This window comes from Camarhynchus parvulus, chromosome 12, assembly GCF_901933205.1.
Source record: "Camarhynchus parvulus chromosome 12, STF_HiC, whole genome shotgun sequence".
Taxonomy (NCBI): domain Eukaryota; kingdom Metazoa; phylum Chordata; class Aves; order Passeriformes; family Thraupidae; genus Camarhynchus; species Camarhynchus parvulus.
In genome coordinates, this window is record NC_044582.1 from 13,704,039 (window position 1) to 13,726,370 (window position 22,332).

Sequence of the window (22,332 nt, forward strand, 5' to 3'; positions counted from 1 at the left end):
AAACAGTGGGGCCAGGCTACAACAGCTATTGATAGCAAAATCTGAAAACAGGTCAGGCATTTGACAATATTTGTCTCTTTTGCCTCATTTCCCAAATTCTGAACTATTTTCCTGGCAGATCAAATTAAGGATCATTTCAAGTACTTCTGAAACTGCTTTAGAAGAGCAATAATAATAATTAAAACAACCCCAAAGGCATTGCTTTGCAAAAACATTGATTTTTTTCTTCTTTTTTCAAAATAACAATCTAACACAGAGATGAAATGTACCCCCCATGCCATGAATGCTTGAAACATGCCTTGGGTAACTTTGCAATTCAAATCAGGCAAGGATGGCACAATTTCCCCCAAAAAGACAAATGTCAAAGATTCAGAAGTTGCATGGCAGCTTCCAGAGCCATGCACTGTCCTTCCACAGAGGCTCATATTAAAGAAAAAAACCTTTCTTTCTCCCAATTTTCCCTTTTTCTTTGTGACTCTAGTCTGAGTTTTATTTTGACATTAGCTAGGCTCTTTCTATTGACTTCCTTCTCCCTGGTGAGGGCACTGAGAACAGGTGATTAATGGTGATACACCAACAGAGCAGTAAATGGTTTCCAGTAAGTTTCATATTCCTTCTCATTGTCAAGACCAACACTTTTTTTCCTAAACAACACAAGTACAACAACAAAAAGGAACAATTAAAAAACCCCAAACCCTCTTGAGAGATTCCCTTTAAAGATAAGGAATCAAGAACAAGACAGCACTGAGATGTTATTTATATCCTGCCTTCCATGTCAATTAGGGTTCATTGATGCTCCCTGCTCAGAGAATACCAATGCAATCTGTGCCTCCTCATGGACACTGCCTATGGCTGGAGGGAGGTGCTATTCCTTTTTTTTCACTGTGTACACCAGAACAAAATAAGAAGTGCTTGGAAGAAATGCTTGGAATCAGCCAGAGGGGCAAGCTCACATTGGGCAGCTCCTGCATTTTCCTGTTCATGGTTACTCATGAGTACTTATGAGGGCGAGGAAACCTCCAGTCCATCCTCTTAGTAAAGCTCCCTTGGGGAAAAAAACAAATCCCCACAATATGTTCAAAATTTGCCCAGTGCAATGGGGAGTCCTGGAAAACTTCAGAAAACATCAGTATTTGTATGCCATCAAGGGCTCAGAAGGGTGGGGGCAGGCACCTCTCCAAACTGTTTTGAGAAGTTGCAAAAATAAGGGAGAGAGGGCAAAACTTGGTTGAAAGTTGGACTTGATGATTTTGGAGGTCTTTTCCAGCTTAATGATTCTAAGATTCTATGAAAGGATGGGGCAGGAGCTGTTTCTTTTCAGGGCTGATTACAGCACCAGGTAAGGACTGGCATGTTGTTTGGTGACCTCTTTGCTGCCTTTAAATTTATTCACTGAAGAAGTTAATGGGCTCTGTAAAACTCAAACTAAAACTGCAAGGAAGCTGCTGGAGCCCTCTCAGCTGTTCCTACATTTCCTTTTCTGGCTAGGATGTTTCCATCTGCTACCACTGTGTGACCAGCCTGGCTTTGCCTCCTGCTGCTTCCCATCACACATCCCTGTGTACTGGGAAGCAGCTGGGAAAGGGCACAGCCCCCTCTGGCCTCCTGCACTCGTGGCTGGGTTACACAGGATTATAAACCCAACTTCCCAGCACTGCTGAGATTGGAGGAATGAAGATAAACGTGTGTGTCCTGTTCCCATCAGGCTGAGGTACCACATGCAGGGGCTAAAAATGGAAAAAAACAGAATGAGAAGAATCACGTTGGTGTCTGGTCTGAGCTGCCTCTACCAAAAATTTCTGTGCATTTGAAGGCTGACACAGCACCCTCTTGGCAGTGCATGGGAGGGCTCTCCTGCTCAGAATCCCCTCATCCTCCTACCACCCACCAGCCTTGAGGCCACTCATTGCCCACACTGCAGGACCCTAAAGCACTGGAGCAGCAGCTTTATCCCCAGTTTCAGTGTCAGGAGCTGTTTTTGATGGGAACTGATCCTGGTCACACAGGAAAGCATCATCTCCCACAGAAGACTTGATCTCAGCGGTGTTCGTGGTTTGATAAAAGAGCAAAGACCAGGGGCTCAGTGAAAGGATAGGGATGTCAGATGGAGCTGGGGTAATGGGGCAGGAAAGAGGGAATTACCACTGCTCCCTAACTCCTCCAGGCAGTGGGCTCAGGCTGGAGCAGCACAGCAGGGCTCTGTCTCCTGGAAGAGACCCAAATCCGCCCTACCCAAGACCTGCTCAGTATTTACATAGGACCCAGCCAAACCCAGGGCAGCAGAAGCAATAAATTAACCCTACAGAGGCATTTCTCTGCTCCCCCTTTCAGACAGCATGCATGAACTATTTTTTTTTTTTTTTGCAACCTCAGGTTGCAACCCAAACACCCTGACCCTCCAGCAGCGCTCCCAGCCTCGGCATCCAGCATCACAGCACGCCTGAGAGCACAGAGCCGTGAGCAGGGGGGAAGAGGGGAAGGGAAGGGAAGGGAAGGGAAGGGAAGGGAAGGGAAGGGAAGGGAAGGGAAGGGAAGGGGAAGGGAAGGGAAGGGAAGGGAAGGGGAAGGGAAGGGGAAGGGAAGGGAAGGGAAGGGAAGGAAGGGAAGGGAAGGGAAGGGAAGGGAAGGAAGGGAAGGAAGGGAAGGGAAGGGAAGGGAAGATGGATGGATGGGGGGGTCCCTGCCGTTCTTACCGCCTGCCACTCCCCGGCCGCCCAGCGGTGCGTGGGGCACGGGGGGAGGTGACAGTCCCGCTGAGGAGGGGGCTGGCTGGCCGGGTCACACTCGGCCTCCTTGGGGCTGCTGCTGCTGCTGCTGCTGTGGCACTGCACGGAGCGGCGCTGGACGCCCCGGCCGCAGGACACCGAGCACTGCAGGGAGGGACACAAGGTGAGTGGAGCTCCCCATCACAGACACCACGGTGAGTTCAGGGGGTTCGGGCTCTGCTCTGGGCTCCACAGCATCAGCAGCGATGATTCTCTTTAATAATAAGATTCTCTTTAATGATATATACTAATGATGTTTCTAGCAAAAAACTAAAATTTTGGAATTTGAAATCACGGTAGCGATGCTTTATCAAACTTCCAAGTGAGGCTTTTCATTGCACAAGGGAAAACTTGGAATCTGAAGCCAGTGTGAATATTTGCCGTTGGCTTCAGTGGGGTCAGGACTTCCTGGACAGGATTTTTATTGAAAAATCTGTTTTTATTGCAAAATAGCGGCACTGCTAAACCACCCTGACATGCCAGAGGCGGCCAGGCTCCGAGATTTGCTCTGAGTATTGCTTCTCAGGCACTGGTTCAAAAAAGTAATAGTTCAAAATACATCAAACGGCACAAACAGAGTGGGCTTTAATGAAAAGCAAACTTGGATTCTATAGAAGAAAGTGTGTAGCTGTAGAGAGGGAAAGGTGTGATACAGCTGGGATTTCTTTCAGCATGCATCTAAACATGCACATGCACCACGGCAGGGAATACAGTTAGGTTTTGAAAACAAATGTCTTTTTGAAATTAACTGCATTTCACATTTCCTTCATTACACTGTGGGCACATTTTTTCCAACTTCAAGGCACAGCAACAAATGCCTGAATTTTTCTGTTTCTCAGACATCTTTATATTATTATCTATATGGCAATATTATTAACAGCTTATTTTTTCTTTCACGCAACATTTCTTAGTGTTGTGACTGCACACTAACATGTTTAGCAGTATTTAATATTCCCCTGGAACAGATTCCTCCTGGCTAGACCTTAAAGTATATACTATACAGATTTGGAGTAAAGAGAATTTGCATTTGTAGAAGAAAGTGCATAAAAATTAAAGGTATGTATTAAAACCACAGCTGAATTAACAACTAATATTATTTATAACTAATATTACTTGTTAATATATCAGGAACTAAGAAAATAAATTCACAGCCTGTTATTGCAATGCCCACTAAAATGAGCCTTCTTAAGGCAGGGAATTGAGTGGTGCCTGATGGGGAAGCAATTCCCTCTTCTGTATTCCTCCATACTGCTCTTTGCTTTACTATCCAAATGCCCCATAAAGCCAAGAAAACCAGAGAAAAGCTGACTGTAACTATTTGTCTGGCTTCAGATATTCGTAGGAGGTTGGGAGTATTTTTGTGTAGCTTTGGAAAGCAGCAGTGGGATTTCTGTCACTAGTGATGCAAATGCTTCCCATATGCTGCTGCTTCCCTGGGATTAACAGTGCTCTTTGTCCTACACATTCCATAGGGGGCTCTTAAACTGAATAAAGGCACAAACTTGGAGAAACATACACACCAGGATGCCTACCATGCTCTAAGATATCTTTTGAGTTGCATTTATCACCAGCATAAAAAGCCCAGGTATGGATAAAAGAGCACAAGTGACACCGTGGCTTTTTCATGGGGGGCTGCATTGTGGGTGTGTGTGACACCTGGGTTTGGGGAGAGGATGGTGCCTGGGCTGTGCCAGAAACTCCACCTGATGCTCTGCCTGTGTTTTTATCCAGGGCTGGATATTAGCCTGTAGCAGAAATATGCAAATACCAGACAGCAGAATAAATATTGGTATTTTTGTTAAATGAAAGGTAAATGGCCATAATTGACACCACTTAGGAGAAACACATTAAATCTGATATTTCAGTGCAGACATAAACACACTTAAAACTTGGAGAAAAAGCCTTTTTAGAGATATATCAAAAATGCTTTGCTCCAGGGAAGTGGGTTCTTAACAATCTAGAAAAGAACTAACCATGTTCTGAATACAAAACATCCAAAGAGAAAAAAACCTAGGATTGGAGCACCAGCACAGCCAGCATCCAACTGAGACTGATTTTTAACCATTCCTGTATTTTTTTATCTTCATTTTCTCAGTAATTCCTTTTCCAGAAGGCAAAAACCCCCAACACCTACCTAAAGGTATGTGCAACAGGTTCTGTGCATATATACTCACACAAGGATGCACTTTTATGGGAGAACCTTGCCTTATTTCTCATTAAGACTTTTGCAGCTCAGCTTTGGGATTAACATTCTGAGACAATTACACCTTCAGAAGGTTAGGGGTTTTTAGATAATACCTAAGTGGAAACTGATCATGGCTCCTATTTGCAGCAGTGGCACTGGAGATAGGGGAAGTCACGAGGAGTTTTCATGCCAAATTTGTACCATCTGATCTACCGTGTATTCAGAGCACCAAACTTGTGTCTGTTTCATGCTCTTAAGAAGTTCAGCACCTAAATCCAGCTTGGCTCCAAAGCATTAAATCTCTTGCAAAGCCCTGAACACCCCTTACAAGGGACCCAGAACCAGCACTCTCAACCTGTGACAGCCCCAACTCTTCATCTGTCACAGGCAAAAAAAATGCTGCCAGCACCCGTGAGTCTCAGAGATCCATGCCACAGCATCTGACAGGGCTTTAGAAATTTGACATTGTAGCATAAATGTTTCTACCCCTTTACTTTATCCCCAAGCAAGATGCTGGCTGGCTGAGCACATCCTGCATCAGGAACCTGGCCTGAGGAGCTACTCCTGGAAAAGCCTGTTCTTGGCCTGATCATTAGCACACAAATATTCCTTAATTGCCTGGTCATGAGAGATTACCTTAGACCATAAATCACCTCATCCTCCTATTAACTTGGGTTTCTTTCTCTAGTTGCATAAAATTAATATCCATGATGCAGTGGAAAGCTGAGAATTTTAAACCACTTACTTTAACCAATTAGTATTAGTGTATTTTAATGCAATTGACAGACCATTATATTATTATGTTTACAATTATTAATAAAAACTGCTTTCAGGAGTAGCCACTTAAATAAGGTGCAAATTGTACACCACAAGACTGTCTAATGGCCTTGCATTTCATTTTAGTCTGGCTCCTGTATAAAACTGAGGTTTCAGTCTTGAAGGTAATAAAGCTAATAATATTGACTTAATTTCCAGTATGGGAGTAGTACTGTGGATTTCAAGGCTGCTCCTATCCTCAGGTAAAGAGCCCAGACCTTGGTAACTGAACCTCCATGGTGAACAAGCACTTAGTCCTTTACCCACACAATGGTAAACACTTCAATCCTGTGAATCCAAAGGTAAGGATTAAAAAAACCTAATACAACTCTGAAAACAATCACAGATTATTAATGGGTTTATTGTCCTTTTTGTTAGTGGACATTAATCAACAGCATGCTGTCCTAGTCCTAACATTTGCATGTGTGCCTGGAGCAATGTGAATGGTTTGTCTTGCAGGGAACTGGAATACCCCAAGAAAGGGTGTTTTGTACCTAAATTTGAAAGACAGAATGCAAGGGAACGCGATGTCATACAAGTTAACAGTTCATTTAGTCTGGGATTTTCAATAATTCCTCTGATTAGTACGCTAATGAGGTAGAGGGAAAAGCAAAGTTCAGAGTTAAAAATGTGATGCGGCAGATTCAAGGTGATGACAAAGACATTATTTTCAGGAAAAAAGGATTCAAGGTATGCTTTCAGCAAGCAAGAAGTTTAATAACTCAAAATACTTTTTCATTTCCAGCAGCCTCTGCTCTATGCATGACTGTCTGACATTTTAGCAAGGGAAAATCAAGCAATGAGTTTATTTCTCAAAACTAAGGAAGATTTTACTTAAGTTATGATATTTAAATTATATTAAAAACATGAATAAATAGTAGATTCTCTTTAATAATATGTACTAATGATGTTTCTAGCAAAAACCTAAAATTTTGGAATTTGAAAACAAGGAATTTGCTTTCAGATAGACACTAAAAGCAAGCTGCCTAGTTTTCAGCTGGTACAAATCTGTGCTGCTCCATGAAGCTGCACTGTTTTACACCAGGATCTGGCCCAAAACCTCTATCCCTGAATAATTCATGAGGACAGAAGTGATTGGAAAACCAGGCTCTAACCAAACTGATGGAGGAGGAATACCAAAAGGTGCAAAAGGGTACACAAGAGGTCTCACCTGGCCCCAATCTCCTGCTTTCCACTTCGGACATCTGCCCCCTCTGCATTTCTTTTGCACGTTGGGTTTAGCAAGGTGTTTACAATTCTCTTCTTCTACATGCCTCCCTTCCTTTGACAAACAGTACACACTGCGGTGCTTTTGGCCCCTTCCACAGGAGACAGAACACTGTAAATATAAAGTAATAACAGATCAGCTTGCACACTCATACAGGGGCCATGGCTAGCCAGGGCATTTTCTTTTAGCTGGACCAAAAAGCACCTCCCCAGGTCCCCAGCAGGCTACACAAAGCTCGAGGGGAGTGCAGGCATTTAATATTGTGTGATATTCTTGGTCAAAGCCCCAAAAAATGCCAGTATCAAAATAAAGAAAACAGCTGACATTCAGCAGGGATAACAGCCTGGATTCCTGGCATTGCTGCAGTCCTTTCAAAGGAGCAGAGTCATCTTACAGGGATCAAGGCAGGAGCCCTCAGTATCTACTCAGAAGAACTTGAAAGGAACCATTTCCATTTACCTTGGTACAAAGGGATGTCAAATATTGGTAAATCAGGAGGGTAAAGTGTGCTCTGCACCTTCACAGAGGGAAATAACTGCACAAAGGACAAGGCAGAAAAGTGCAGCATTTTCTTGTCCTTGGTACAAAAGCTCGTGTTTGTTTTATCAGTGTAGTCTGACTTTTCTTTTTTCCTTCACTAAACAGACTGAAACCAGGACATGTTCATCCTTAAGATTTATGCATTTTGAAAACAACTCAGAAGGTGGCAAGAAGGCAGAGCCTGGAGAATCAAAGCAAAAAGCAAACCAGCAGGTATGTTAGCTGCAAGCTTTGTAGTGAAGCAACTAATTTCAACCTCCCTCTGCAGGTTCACTGAACTTTTTCAAATGTGACCACTTCTGGCATGCAAACCCCAAGCAACTTCACTTTGATTTCAGATTAGTCTCCTCCAAAGATTTAGGAATCAAAGGGGTCTGGAATCACGACACGAATTTAATATGACAGTTTCATGTAGAACAAGCCTCTTACTCAGCATGATGCACCCAGAGACTCAGCTTCCATTTCTTCATTACATGCTACACCATAAGCATACTGGTTTAATCCTTGAGGGCAAACACACTGTTCTAACCATCTCTCCATATAAAATGTTCTGCTTTCTTTTCAGAATGGAGAAAACATGCAGAAATGAGGCTTCAACCTTCATTCTGGAGTCACTCCATCAGTATATTTCCCAAGAAATATATTACAGCTTAAGCTCTTCCCAGCCTATAAATACATTTGAGCCCTAAAAAATTTATATATATAGCAGCTCTGGAAGATCCACTAGAATAGAAATTGGCATATACATTGACACCTGTGAATATTTTATATTACAGCCCTACTTACAGCTCATTCAGCCCACAAAGAATCAGCAAGAGAACAGTTTTGAAATGGAAAAATTCAGACCAATATGGAGAGAAATGGATGTAGCTCCAAAAACCAGATGCTTAAAAGCTAGTATAAATGATGCCTTGATAAAGGTTGTTTTCCTGCTGCAAGAGTGTTACAGATTGAGAAAAGATCACTGAGGTCCTGTTGATCAACAGCTTTAAGAGCCATTAATAATGCTCCTCTGAGAGGCTGAGCAGGGATAGCTGCCTCTGAGTTTTCCTGAGCGCAGATCAAGATAGGCCAAAAACCCCAACAAGCAACATCCAACCTTGCACTGAAAAACAGAAGAAATGGTGTCCCTTGCAATAAAATAAAACTTCCACGAGTTACTCAGATCCATAAACTTCACTTCTTTTCTTTAGCATCAACAGAAGAAAGATCAAGCTAATGTTACCCTATTTTTATATGCCTTCAAATTTCATCAGAAGTTAATTTTTTCATTTTCTCTACTTCTCTCCCCAGGCAACGCAAGTTCAGCAGCAAGACAGAAATGTCACATCCTACAAAACCCAGTTCTAAAATTCTAGTATTTTCATCCACTTACTATCTTTGAACTAAACACCAACACTGATGCTTAAACAAAAATTCAAGTGCTCCTTAGTAAGCAGTCTTCATGCAGGTTATGCCACTTTACTGTGACAGCCAAAGTTAAAGAGTAAACTTACAGCATTGATCAGGACTCTGTCATGTCCCATGTCCTGAGCTGATACAGCCCAGAGCATCCTTAATTTAAAAAACACATGGGATGCCACTACTTATCCTAAAGTAAGACTAACCACACTGTGCAACAATGCAAGCACCTTTCTGGGGACCTGAAGCTGCTTGATAAATACTTGATCTCACAAACAATTTGGTCCTAGCTATTTCCAAAGTTATTACTCCCCTACAAAATGCTTAACTTTGGCGTGGAGCCTGATTCTGACATTTATCTCGTGATCCCATGATCAAACAAGTCTGCGTGCAAACCCCGGTGCACTCAGAGGTTGAGGCATAATTTGCTTAATTTTTTTAATACTTAAATGTAATTCCCAAGATGCTGGAATGAATCATTGCTATGTCTGCCTTTAATATAAATCAAATTTAGGCAGCTGTGCATTTTAAGATCTAAACCACCCGTTTGCTTTCATGCACATTTGAGTTATGATCTCATTTGCACTGACAGAAAAGAAAGGTTGAATAATCTAATTTAACCAAGTATCAGAGACTGAAAATTCCTTTGCAAAGAGTCTACTTAATAACTGCCATCTAATTCATCTCAGGTATTCAACTTTTATCTGGCACATAGATTTTAAGCATATGTGAGCCACATGCAAAGCAAAATTTAATAGTGGGCTGCATCTCAACACTATGTGAATCCAGGAAGTTCTACACCCAACTACCACCATCAGCCTCATCATTTATTTTGGACCCTGGATAAACTTTGCATTTCATTAACAGGATTTTTCGTGGCTGCAAATGCTGCCTGCTTATGGTACCCACCAATAACAGCACCACAATGATGTAAGCTTTGACCTTCCCTTCCTCAAAACATTTGGCAAAATCACTGCCTTCATATTCCTCATTTTCTTGAACTTTTTTCCCACACCCCCCATAAAAAATGCTTCCAAGTACTGGGGGCAGATGGTGGCTCTCTGGAATAACAGCCTCACCTTACCCAAGGTTTTCTGAGTCAACAGAAAAGCCTCAACCGGTTTTAAGCACCTCTGGGCCAGCCCTGAAGGTGTAACCAGGTACTGTATGGAATTTTTTCACTAATCGGCTTCCTAAAGTTAAGGATCACATGCACTTGGGCACGTCTGTGGTCACATTGCCTCTGCCTCCACTTAAGTGTGGGAAAACGCTGCCCTGAAAGGCAGTTTACAGCCTGTGATTGAGGCACAACAGCAAAGAGCACCCCTGCATGAACCTGGGAGGACAGCCAGGCATGTTTCTGGTTTTTTACAGAAACATAACAAATTGTTATGTTTCTGTAAAAAAACCACCAAAAAGTTTGCGGTGCATAAAATGATAGAGAAACAGTATTTTGAAAAATCAGCTATAGCCATCACTCTAAAACTCTAGCAAACCTTCCCCTTGTTATTATATTTATTATCTCCTAAACCCACCAGAGTTGCACCTGGCACTTTACACGGAGAACAATAACAAAAGAACTTTCCTAAGAGCATTAGGATCAAAGCACTTAGCACAGATTTAAGGGCTTTATGTTTATTGCATAATTAGTGTTAACCTGCCAAGAACTGGAGATTGGCATGCTGCTGATATTTTCAAATAAATATACTGCCTAGTTTAAATAAATTCTAGGAAAAAGGTTTAAATAAATACAGCAGAAATATTTCCATATCAACTGTTTCCATAAAGGTCAGAACACGATGCTAAACATCTGCCATGCCTTGCTCTGCTTGTGTTTTTGTTTCCACAAAAAAATTTTTTTTCTGTTTCAGAGTTTAGGAGATGATAATTCTGTTTTGCCAAGTGTGTGCAAATTGCTTTAAAATAGCCCTTTCTGCATTTCCTGATCTCAGTTTGGGAGATGAGGGTACCTCTTGTTCATTAAGACGTCTCTAAAATAGATGGGCTGCTACTTGATGCATAGGGCTGGCAGCAGGCAAAAAAAGCCCCAGAATATGTTCAAAATCTCTTAAAAATCTGTACAAAGTCTCTGGTGAATTTCTGGGAGTGGGGTCAGTCCAGCACCAAGAGGACTCAAGAGCCCTGGGCACAAATGAACAGATCTCAGCAAGAAAAAGGCACCACAGAGCAGTCAAGAAGAAATTGAATGACTGCTCCTTGTAAACTTTGTGCATTGAAGGGGCAGCTCCACAAAGGGCAGAAGGGCACATCCCAAGCAAGAAGCTGGGAACACTCTCCCCCAGAAGTGAAAAGCTGCAGAAAACGCTGTCAGACCATTTTTCAGACCCACCGTGCATCAGCCAAACGCGATTTGGGAGGTATTTAAGACAATGAATGCAAGCTGTGGTGATCACCCAGTGAATTCCCAAAGATAGGAATGATAGCTCGGCAAGGGCAGGGCTGGGAAGGATTAGACTGAAAATGGCTTTATCAGATTCTGCCAGGAGCAACTTTTTGGAGGAAATTAAAATCAATCCTTGTAGATTTAGACTGCCCCACATTAAGGATTTTATGGAAAGTCAGCAGCTGTAAGTAAGCCCTGGTTCATCCTTTCCAACAATCTGAGACAAAACGTGTTGGATGAAATAAAGCAGAAAAGCAACAGAGCCCTCCAATGCTTTACACCCATTTTCCAAGAGGGCTGTGCTCCTGGATGCCAGCAAACTTCAACTACAAGCAAACCCAGCAATGTACCCTCATAGGTACCTTTCAGCAGCCTATTAATCTGTATCACCTTCTACTACCACTAACACTGCTGCTGTCAGATACTGAAACCATATCCTGGTGACTTCTGTACCTCTGAAGCCCCTGAGCACAAAGGACATCAACAGACACATCACCAAGGAAAGCCTGGATCCTTCCTCACCAGCTGAACCTTTACCAGGAATCTTAAAATGTTGGAAGCTTTGTGAGCTGTTCAGCAACAGGGGCTCTGTGGCTTCCAAACCAAATCAGCTTCACAACAGCAAGGTATTTCAGCAGGTAATTCCCTTGGCTTCAGTGGGACAGGCTGAAAGCAAGGCTGCAGCACTTTAGGAGATGTTTAGGAAATGTTTATTGCTGCTCTGAAGCCCTGTTTCTCCCATCAATGTGTTTTATCAGGGTCTTGTGCCCATCTGCATTGGCATGGTGAGAAATCCCTAAAATTGGGTGGGGATACAAGCAGGGCAGGAGTCACCCAGCTTGGCTTTCCTTTCCTCACAAACTAAGGAGCCATGACTTAAGACATGGGTGCTGAGTGTGTATGGTCATGGTGATTTTAGCTGGTGCATGGCCAAAAAATACATGTGATTCTTGTACATTTAAAAGGGAAGAGGGGTCTCTACATTTAAGGGAGGGCAAATGGACCAAAGACCTGAACAAAACACACCAAAGCACTGCACTGCAGTTCTGAAAGAGGCTTTAGAAAGGTTTAATCCAAACTGACTCCTCAGAGAAATGGGGTGATTGAAAAAAACCCACAAATATTAGGGATTTTGGAATGTATAGTCTGAATGTGTTTGTGAGCACTGTGCAGAGCCCCTGTGGAAATGTTCTGAGCTCCTAGAGCTGGAGCACAGCCCCCAGTCTGAACAGGAGCAGGCTTTGCCCTGGTATTCCCAAGGAGCCCTCACTGCCCTGGGCATGGGCAGGAGGGAACTTCCCTGCTGGCCTGCCCTGTCTCTGCAGTGCCCACAGGGTCTCCATCCTCCAGAGGCTCTGGTCTTGGCTTGGAGCAGAGGCACAGACCTTCCCAAGTCATTACTGCAAAAGGGAGAAATCTTCTAAAAAAATCACTAAATCTTCACCTTCCCACCACCAAACTCAGCTGCAGGGACTGATGAGTGGCCTTAGATGATGTCTTATAACACATTAAAAAAAAACCCAGAAAAAAAGAGGAAAATTTATCAGAGAAAAGGGCCTAATTTAATGTGCTGCTGCAGGGGAAGAAAGAGCTGGTGTGTCTGGAGCCCATTGCTCCAGCACAAATTGCCCAGAGGAGAGGATGCTCTTGGGTTCTTTAACTCCTGCAAGATTTAAGGCCTGAGTGCCAAAGTCAATACAATAATTTCCCCAAGCTGGGGAACCTCACAAGATATGTGACAGAAAAAGGTAACTGCAGCAGCAGAGGCCATGCATCTCCTCTTCTGCAGCATCCACCCAGTAAGCAGCACCTTTTCCCCCTCTTTTCCCTGCCCTGTTACACCACAAAAGACTTCACCAGGCACAGAAATTAGCAGGGCTGTGGGTACACAAAGCTCTCCTAAAAGTTGTGTCCCTGTCCAGCTCCACACTATTTACCTTGAACAACAAACAAAAGCCTCACAGAGCCACTGCAGGTCTCTTCAGGGAGGGAGGCAGTAGATGGCATTTCCTCAAATTGGGAGGAGATGTATGAGCTACCTAAGGACACCAATAGAGTGGGATGTGGAAGGTGCTGATGAAGCCTATTTTCCATGCTGTGGCACTTTTAGGAGAGTACCAATTGAAGCAGCAAGGTGCCTCAGCTAACTGACACTTCATATTTCTAGTGAACAGTGGTACTACAATGCCACTTAGATATTCTGTTCCAGAATAGGATTGCTCTGTGTTGGATGGAGTAAAAAACAAAGTAAAGAGCTCTCTAAGAAATGTCAGCCCTGTTTCACAGGTGTGCATCACACTGGGGGGTTGTAGGAGCACTGGGCTGCTGCTTGCTCCCCCATTTTATAAAGAAGAATTTTGGCTTAATTCACTAGGGACATATATTGTCAACCTGTACATGGGCTTGGGCATCAGACAGATTTTCATCCATGCTGCTGGCTCATTCACCTCCCCTGTGAGCTAGTAAAATTAAAATATGATTAGAGCTTTAAGTGTCTTTGGAACAGGACTGACTACACAATTTTTTTCTTAATAATTGCAAATCAGTCACTGGGAAAGTTAGAAGCACAGTAAATCTCACTCTGCCTAATGTCCCTCATTGTTATACATCCTTGTTTCTAAATCCCCAGGATGTGAGCAACAGCAATGATTGCAGTATGGGGTATACAGTGTGACTCTGGAAAATGGGCAAAACTGCAGGCAGACTCCCAAAACCCAACTCAGGGATCTGCCTGGAGATGCTGCATTTCACAGCTCATCCCTGAAAGTGTGTAACTGCTTCAATGTGTCCCTTGCAGCCCAATGAATTCCTGTACTCAGAGCCAGTGCTTTGGGAGACAAATATTCCCAGGAACTGCCCTTTTATTTATTGCTTTATTTCTCCTGTGAGGGCATGTGCAGATGTGCAGGAGATCTGCAGCCAGGGATGGGCCACCCATAACACAAGGCCTGAAGCCAGTCATTGCTGAACAGCAGCCTCACCACTTCTTGGTTGAGTTTAGGCCTAGAAAATGACTATTTCATTGAGAAAATGTGTAAGGGAGGAGGTGTAAAAAGGCAACCACAGAGGCATGCCAAATGCAGCCAAACAGCCACTGCGCTATGGGAAGAAAGAGACTGCTCTGAGTGGGAAAGTGCTCTGAGGAGCTTGGGGAGAAGATGCACTGTCTGGGGGCAAAGGGATGAGAAGACTTTAAAGATATCTGAAAATAACCTTTGTGAGTCTAACCACTGGTCCAGCTCCTCTCTGTGCTGGCAACAGGAGAGGTTGTTAAAGGACAGCAGATGAGACCCTCTGCAGCTCCTTTCCCTGGTCCTTCCCCTGCATTTATTCACTGGATTAGGGAGGTCAGAAGGGACATTGCTGACCAGTCCTTTTACTTCTCCATCACACTAAAAGGTCATGAGGGGTGTAAAGACCAATGGGGGTTTGCAAGGTGGAGAGTGGATTGCAACAGCTGAGCTTTAAGTTGCAGGAAATCAGCCCTGTGAGGAGTTAATCTAGGAATCACTAAGGTGCTGGCTCAGTGTTAAGCACACAGTGCCCCAGGGTGGTCCCTCACCTGCAGGGTGCAGCTGATGGGCTTCCACGGTTGTTTTCCTGCAAATGGAGCATCAACACCAGCAAAGAGGAGACAGAGATCTGGTTACAAAAGTATTCCTATACAGTTCTCCTTTTTTAAGTAGAAACAGAAGGAGCAATGAAAGATGGTGATAATAGGCAAAAAAGAAAAATGGAAAGGAAAACAAAAAGTGGAGATTTTAGGGAAAAAAGAGATTAAAAAAATGATGTGACTCTACTGGGCAGCTGGGTACCACTAGCTTTGCCCACCTGTGATTGCCCTGGAGCCACCAGCTGTGAGCACTGAGGTGAGGAGAGAGATGCATGAGCATCCATCACCACTGCCTCAGAGGAGCAACAGGCTGAGACTCTTCAAACAAAACCCCAAGAGCAGTTCAGCAATGCTGCTGTCACAGCAAATTCATTTTCTGCAGAGGAGAAGAAGGGAACAGCAGAGTTATATACACTTGCAACCAAATCTGTCCCTGGCTATCACTTCTGCCTTAGCAAGACCTGACATCCTGCCTGCCATGAACATTATCAGAACAATGACACAGAGAATATTGCTGTTGAGCAGCCTATTTTCAGCCAGCTGCACGGGGAAGGCATTTTGCAAACAACATGTTGGGGCTTTGACAGAATTAAATACAAATAACCCAAAGTTTCCACTGACAACAACTTTAAGATTAAAATTCCAGAGTGCCAGCTGCCTGACCAGATGTTGGCCAGGCAATTCTCCCACTTCCCAGTTCAGAGCTCCTTTGCTGCTCTATCCCTGTGTGCAGCCAAAGAGCCCTGCAAAGACAGCAATGCCACCAGCTTCCTGCCAAGGGAAACCAGTGATGTCCTAGCCCAAACCTGAACTCACATCCACAATAAGAGAGTTTGGAACTTAGCTGGTTAATGTTCTAATTACTTAACAGTAAGCTTCTGATTCTTTATTAGAGCAAAAGGCCCTCAAAGACTCTGACACCAGCACCTCTGCCTACAGGATACAGAGCTGGGAAGCACTAAGAGCTACACAACCACTGCACCAGCAGCTTGAACTTCAGATACCCAAGACTGACAAGTACCTGACAAGGCAGACTACTTTTAAAATTATAATACTTTTTTGGAGAAAAACCCAAACAAACCCCAAATAAATCTAAACCTCATCCACCCATTTTCCAGAGTTTAAAGTCAAATGATCACTTCCCTATGCAGTGAAGCCCAAATGACACACCCAACTGAAGCAGGGTGCTGTAAGATAGAATTGTTTTACCTTATCTGTGACCATTTCCTAGCTCAGAAAGAATGAGAAGCCCACAACAAGTTAATTCAGCATTATTCCTAAATTGTATCAGGATACAGTTGAATATTAAGGCAAACTCAAAATATCAGAAATTATTGCATGGAGCAAATCTGCTCCAAAACAGGTGCTTTAAGGGAGGTTATGCATATATTTTATATATGTGGTATAAATATGGGTATATTTATTAAAACCAAACCTTGGGTTTTAAGTGAAGCAAGGGATAATTCTCGTTGTGAACATCTCCCTCATCCTGGAGAACATGGCAAGATTTCCTCTCAGGATTCGAGAGTGTGTATGGAGATCTGCATTCATACCACAAAGCATTCAGAGGAGAAAAAACACTCTCTGTATTCTGGTGACAGTCAGTGCACGTTTTCTAAAGCACGGTTTTAATAAAAAGGTCATGTCTATCACATGGTGTACAATTCTGCAATGGGTAAATACATCTTCTTAAATAAGCAAGGGAATAAAAGTGTTACCTCCTCTTAGTCCTCTTTGAACATACATTAAAATGACAAGACATCTCACCAGTCTCTTGTTGTAAAATTATCATTTACACATACAATCTGTTTATCCATTTAATTATCTCTTCCAAACCTGGATTTAACCAGCCAGATAAAGATCACTTGTTTACTGTACAAAATCCCAGTGGAATTTTGCCCGAGGACTGCGGGTTGGGTGCTTCAGACTCTCTGCTTTAATTTGTAAGTATTTTATAGTACTAATTTCACTGAAACTTGAGTAATGCTAAGCCAGTCAGATGATCGCAAGAAATTAGTTATCCAAACTTTGTAATTCATACACCTTTTACTGTGTTTGTTTAATCATTGAGAATGACAATTTCTGTTGGAGAACAAAGTAAAGCCAGATAAAAGATGGAACATTGCAGAACCGTTTCAGAAAATTTAGCAAAAGTTACCAAAACTAAGGATATGATCTGAATTTAGCAAAAGACTCAAGAAATCATTATACAAATTCATTTATGATTACATTCTACTTGTCTTTAATTTTCACTGTTCAACATTAACATTAAACATTGTAAATGTATGCAATATTTATATAAAATTAAATAACAGTATTGGAAAAATAAATACACTTTTACATAAATACATAAATCCATACTGCTGAAAAGTTTCAGCTAATACTATACTCTTGTTTCAAAAGTGACCAAAATAATATGGTAGTGACACTCCATCCCAACAGATGAAGTATGTACAGCTACAGAATGATGTTTGCAACCGATGACAGAGCTAAAGCAAATCCAGGTGATACCACACTAAAGGAGGAAAATTTGGCCGTTACTACCTACAGTAGTAGCACGAGGTAGACATACACGTGGAGTGTTCTGCTGGAGGGACACGAAGCCCTGGGGACCCCATAGATACTTCTCAGTCTTCAAACAGCTCTGGGTCCCCTATGTCAGAGCCCAAGGACGCCTCGGTAAATGTGACTGAAAAACCAAATCAGTTCATGGCAATGACGGGGGCTCAGCCCTGCAGCCCCTACTCCAGGGCTGTGACCCTGTGCCAGCTGGGAGGAGACACCGCAGGCAGGACAGGGTGTCCCTGCCCTCCAACCTGTCTGCCAGATGTCCCACCTGCTCCCAGGAGAGCAAGGACAACCCACTGAGACTAATACAACAGAGTGGAGCCAAGGGAACTCTTCCTGGGTGAAAAGAAAACCACCAGACAGAGGACTGCACCTTGTGTTTCCAATACTGAGAAGAAGGTGCAGCCCTGGAGCCTGCTCCTCAACAGCCACGAAGAATGAAACACAACTCTGTCCACAACTTTGGCTCTTGAAAATGGTCCAGCACAAGTAAAACAAAGTTGGAGGCACCTCCCAGCTGGCAAATCCTGTGGGGCAGCCAGCACACGCATCGCTACCTCTGCTTACCTCACCTTGCTCTTCCTTAGCACCAGGCAGGTTGATGGACAAGGGGTACATTAGCACCTCAAATGAAATATTTCATAGCATTGTGTCTTGTACTGGTGAAGCACCGGTTACACACCAGTTCAGCAGTTTTATGGCTATTGCAGAGCTCACTGAGGTATGATAAAAATATTGAAGAGTGTTACTGAAGGCATCCGTGTTACTAAAAGCACCCACAGAAGGAGAGCAGGTTTTGGCAAGATGACTTTCCAAACTGTGACAACTGAGGAAGTCCAACACATTAAAAAACAGGCCTCTTTTTTCTTTTCCTATAAAGTGCTTTTGAATCAGATTTTTAAAAAAGTTGTCTTCAAATGCTTTTATAACAAAATGCACAATAAAGGTTTACATCTGTTTGAAGGCCATTCCAAAATGGACAGGTCTGTGGTTTTCCAGGGCTCCAGAAGCACCTCAGGTGGCACTTGCTTTGGTGCAGGTTCACAGAAAAGGTTGCTTCTCTGGGCAGGGAGAATTGCAAAGGTGTGGCACCCAAAATAGCACCCCAACCCGGTGGTTCAGGGCTGCTCTGCCCTCACAAGAGCATCTCTGTAGCAGACTCCTCCAGCAGCAAAGGAGCAAAGTAAGACACCTCTGCTCCAAATACTATTTTGCTATTGGGAAACTGCCAGGGTTTTAAGCCTTCCAACCCCTGGCTGATCATTTGCTGGCTTAGTGATAGAGCAGCAGCTGGAGATCAAGCTAGACAATCACTCTCCAGAACCAGAGAGATGCACGAGAATAGCTTACAGGTGCCTTTGGACTGTACATCACAGTCTTCTTATATACACAGGAACAGAAACAGAGCACAGGTGTGAATGCACACATGTTTCTATGTAGGTCTGTGTGTGGGCATGTGCCCACATGCACACACATCTATACACACTTATACATGCCTGGGAATTGATGCCATTTAGCACATTCTCCCCACTTCTCTTGCCTTTGGCAGAGAACACACCACTGCTAAACCAGTAGGTGCCCAGTGCAGTATTACCATTAAAGAGCAGAACAATTTAACTTCAATGGAAATGTACTGCTTAAATTCCAGGTTTAAATCAATATGCAAAAAAACTTAGCCAGAACCAAGATTCATAATGCACAGCACTTGCAAAGTGTAATAAAATGGACAAAGGTTGCTACTTAGCAGAAAGTGCCTTTTAAATTAAAGGACCAGAGCTCCCCTAATGTAAGCCCTTCCTGAATAGGTGTTATTCTGAATATATTGTAAATAATCCTCTGTAAGTGCAGTTTTAAGACATGAAGCATTAGCACCTTGGTTTGAAGCAAATTAAATGTTGTTAGGTGATATCTACAAAATAGTTCATAAAGAGAAAGAGTTTATGGTCGTACCGAGCTCCAAGGACCAGCACTCCAGGCAGCATCTCTAGGACAGTCCTGCACATTGCACTGCTCTCTGTCTGGTGGCTTGTCAAGGATTTCACAGCTCAGATCTGTAAATCTTTCTCCATTTGGGCGCTGGCACACCACCAGCCGTGTTCTTGTCCCTCCTCCACATGGCTTTGTGCACTGCAAGTTAGCAGAGGACAGAGCAATCACCGTTGGGACAGCAAAAACACTGCTCACCTGCTGCCCAAAGCACCTCAAAAAACCAATGGTAGTTTCTGTTCCAAACTAACCCACTCCAGCCAATTTCCTCTCGTGAATCTCAGATGGACCTTCAGCTGCCTCAGCTTCTCTCCCCCTAAAGCTGTTCATGCTGCTCCACCATGATATTGCCCGACTCAATGTGATAATGGAGGTTTACATCTCCAATTGCACATCTCAGATTAATTTTCAAAAGGAAGTGGTACTTTTATTAAAAAAAAGGCCTTCAGTTAAACTAGGCTCCTCTTGAAAAAAATCTTCATTTTTGTAACAGTTACTTTTGCTTGGAAAGAAAGTTTTCCCATGACAAATGGAAATGAAAACACCACCCAACAACTGCTTGGGGTCACCCATTTATCAGAGGCTGCCCTTCAAGTCCCAATCCTTCTAATAAATGTCACCACAATACCCCTCTCTCCTCCCATTTTTCAGTCACCTGGTAATGAAAGTCTTGCCCTGGCCAGGGAGCCCAGATGGATGGTGCACTCACCTCTCCCCAGTTGCCATAGGCCCACTGAGGGCAGGGGCCAGATTCGCAGGATCTCTGCTCCATGGGTTTGCTTTTCTCATCGCAGTTATTTGCAGTGTATCCGTTTTCATCCTGGCACACCACAACCCGCCGCTGGAACCCGCCTGCACATGTGCTAGAGCACTGGAAGACAAAATTGCCCAGAGCTTCATTTAGTCCAGGAATAGGTTTGCATTCCCAGCTCCTTCCCAGTGCCTTGCACCGTGGGAATGCACTGCTAGAAGTTTAATACATCTAACAGGCATTATTAAACTTCAAAACCCAGCTATTGCTAATAGCAGTGCAATGACTTAGGTGCTGACTAAGCAAAGAAAGAAAACACCAGCCTAGTTTTAAGCAGGTGAGTAATTCCTGCTGCAGTGTCTGACATCCCATTTGTGCTTAATTCCCTTTAGAGATTTCCATGATAAAGCATTGCATACTGTTTGCAGTGAGAAGAGCTGGCATCAAGGCTCTGCTGTGCTTTGGCAACAGCCCTGCACAGCTGTAAATGCCCCAGGAGACAGCCAAGAGGCAGAGGCCAGCCTTTACCTCATGGAAAATGATGCTGTCAGCTTTCTGCCTAGACTGCCTTGGAGATACGAGGTATGAGAGGCTGACAAGTGATGCCTGAGCCCTTCTGCAACACTTGTGTGAGCAGAGAGCAGACAGTGGGGAGAAAGGTCCCTCTCTCTTTTCCCTTTGTGCTGACTTTAAGAAAATATGGATTAGCTTGGGAAAGAAACAAAACCCAACAAAACCCAGGAATGAGATAATCAGGGCACTTACAGCACCCCAGGGGCCAATCCTCCACTGGTTGCCTCCTGGTATATGTGCACGGTTTCGGTTTGGGCTGCCCCCAGGGTGCGGCTTGAGGCGATGATCCGGATAGAGGAAAGGGGGGATGGGCCTGCCGTAGTCATGGCTGTTTGGATGACAAGGAGACATGGAGCACTCTTGCTCGGTGGCAGGGAGGTCGTCTGGGTCACACTCGCTCCTATCCACCAGCTGGTCACTGTAATTGACGCAGATCACTTGTCGCGTTGCCTTACCTTGACCACAGGTCACCGAGCACTGTGTTACAGTGGGAAAAGGAGACACGGTCACATTTCCAGTTTAGAAAAGCAGCTCTTGCTAAAAATGAACAGCAGAAAACCCAAATAACCTCACTTATAAAAGGGCAAGCGCGACAGATTAATGAAGCACATTTCCAGCAATGAGGTCTCTTGCAAGAGACAGCGTGATGCTTACAGAGCTCCACTCCAAGGCCTTCCACTGCCCGCACGGTGTCACGGTGCACATTTCTGTGGCTGATGGCTTTGGAAGGTGGAAGCAAGCTGACTCATCAGCCACGGAGCCCTGGTCATCCCGGCAGCTGACGTATCTCATCCGCGTTCCCTTTCCACATGTTGCGGAGCACTAGGGAAGAGCAAAGAGCACTTCACTAGGAAGTTGCCTGACATACATTGCAAGGAATTTGTAATGAAAAGCTGGGCATATGCACTTAAAAAGATCACATTGTCTACTATAAAATAATCCTGAAAGTATTATGATGTGTGCTTACCGGTGTCCAGGATCCAAATCTCCACTGTGTTCTCTGAATGCCTGATATGGCTCTCTTGGCTTCAGGACTATTTGGATGGGAAGGACATACAGCTATTTCACAGTCCTGTACAGGAAATACATGGGGGAAAAGCAGAATTTGCAGATGTTTTAATGAAACCACCTCCTCTTCAATGTAATTATGAACAACAGGCAACACCTTGAAACTCTGTGACCTGCACACGTTGTGCAGGCAGCTTCCTCCCTGCATCCCCTTGGTGAATCAGCAAAACTCAGCATCATTTCCTGGGGCCTTCATATGGAGTATCCTATGTGGACTTTTGACTTATTAGGAACTCTGCAATAGGGATCCCCATAACCATGTGCCATCTCCATGCATTAAAACCAGATGTTTTTGAGGCAAAAGATGAAAGTTCATTAAACGTTCTGGCATGAACACACATCTGCAAAACAGCAACTTTATCTCCCTTCAAAGCTCCCTTCCTTCAGTGTGAGACCTGCAGCCCACACAATAAAGGTTATGCTGCTGATTGCAG

At 43.7% G+C, this 22,332-nt stretch overlaps 1 protein-coding gene across 4 annotated transcripts in view; it reads right to left on the reverse strand.

Annotated features, from left to right (window-relative positions):
• Window positions 1–22,332, reverse strand: part of ADAMTS9 (ADAM metallopeptidase with thrombospondin type 1 motif 9) — a 78,971-nt gene that overhangs the window by 15,460 nt on the left and 41,179 nt on the right. For all 4 annotated transcript variants that reach the window (XR_004061102.1, XM_030956489.1, XM_030956488.1 and 1 more), the window contains 7 exons: window positions 21,798–21,902; window positions 21,485–21,652; window positions 21,023–21,307; window positions 20,216–20,377; window positions 19,471–19,647; window positions 6,938–7,105; window positions 2,694–2,870 (listed from right to left, as the gene is read on the reverse strand). Coding sequence is in view for 3 of the 4 variants with exons in the window: in XM_030956489.1 (XP_030812349.1) it covers window positions 2,694–2,870; window positions 6,938–7,105; window positions 19,471–19,647; window positions 20,216–20,377; window positions 21,023–21,307; window positions 21,485–21,652; window positions 21,798–21,902 (1,242 nt within the window). In the remaining variant the exon portion in view is untranslated. The remainder of the gene's footprint in view (window positions 1–2,693; window positions 2,871–6,937; window positions 7,106–19,470; window positions 19,648–20,215; window positions 20,378–21,022; window positions 21,308–21,484; window positions 21,653–21,797; window positions 21,903–22,332) is intronic.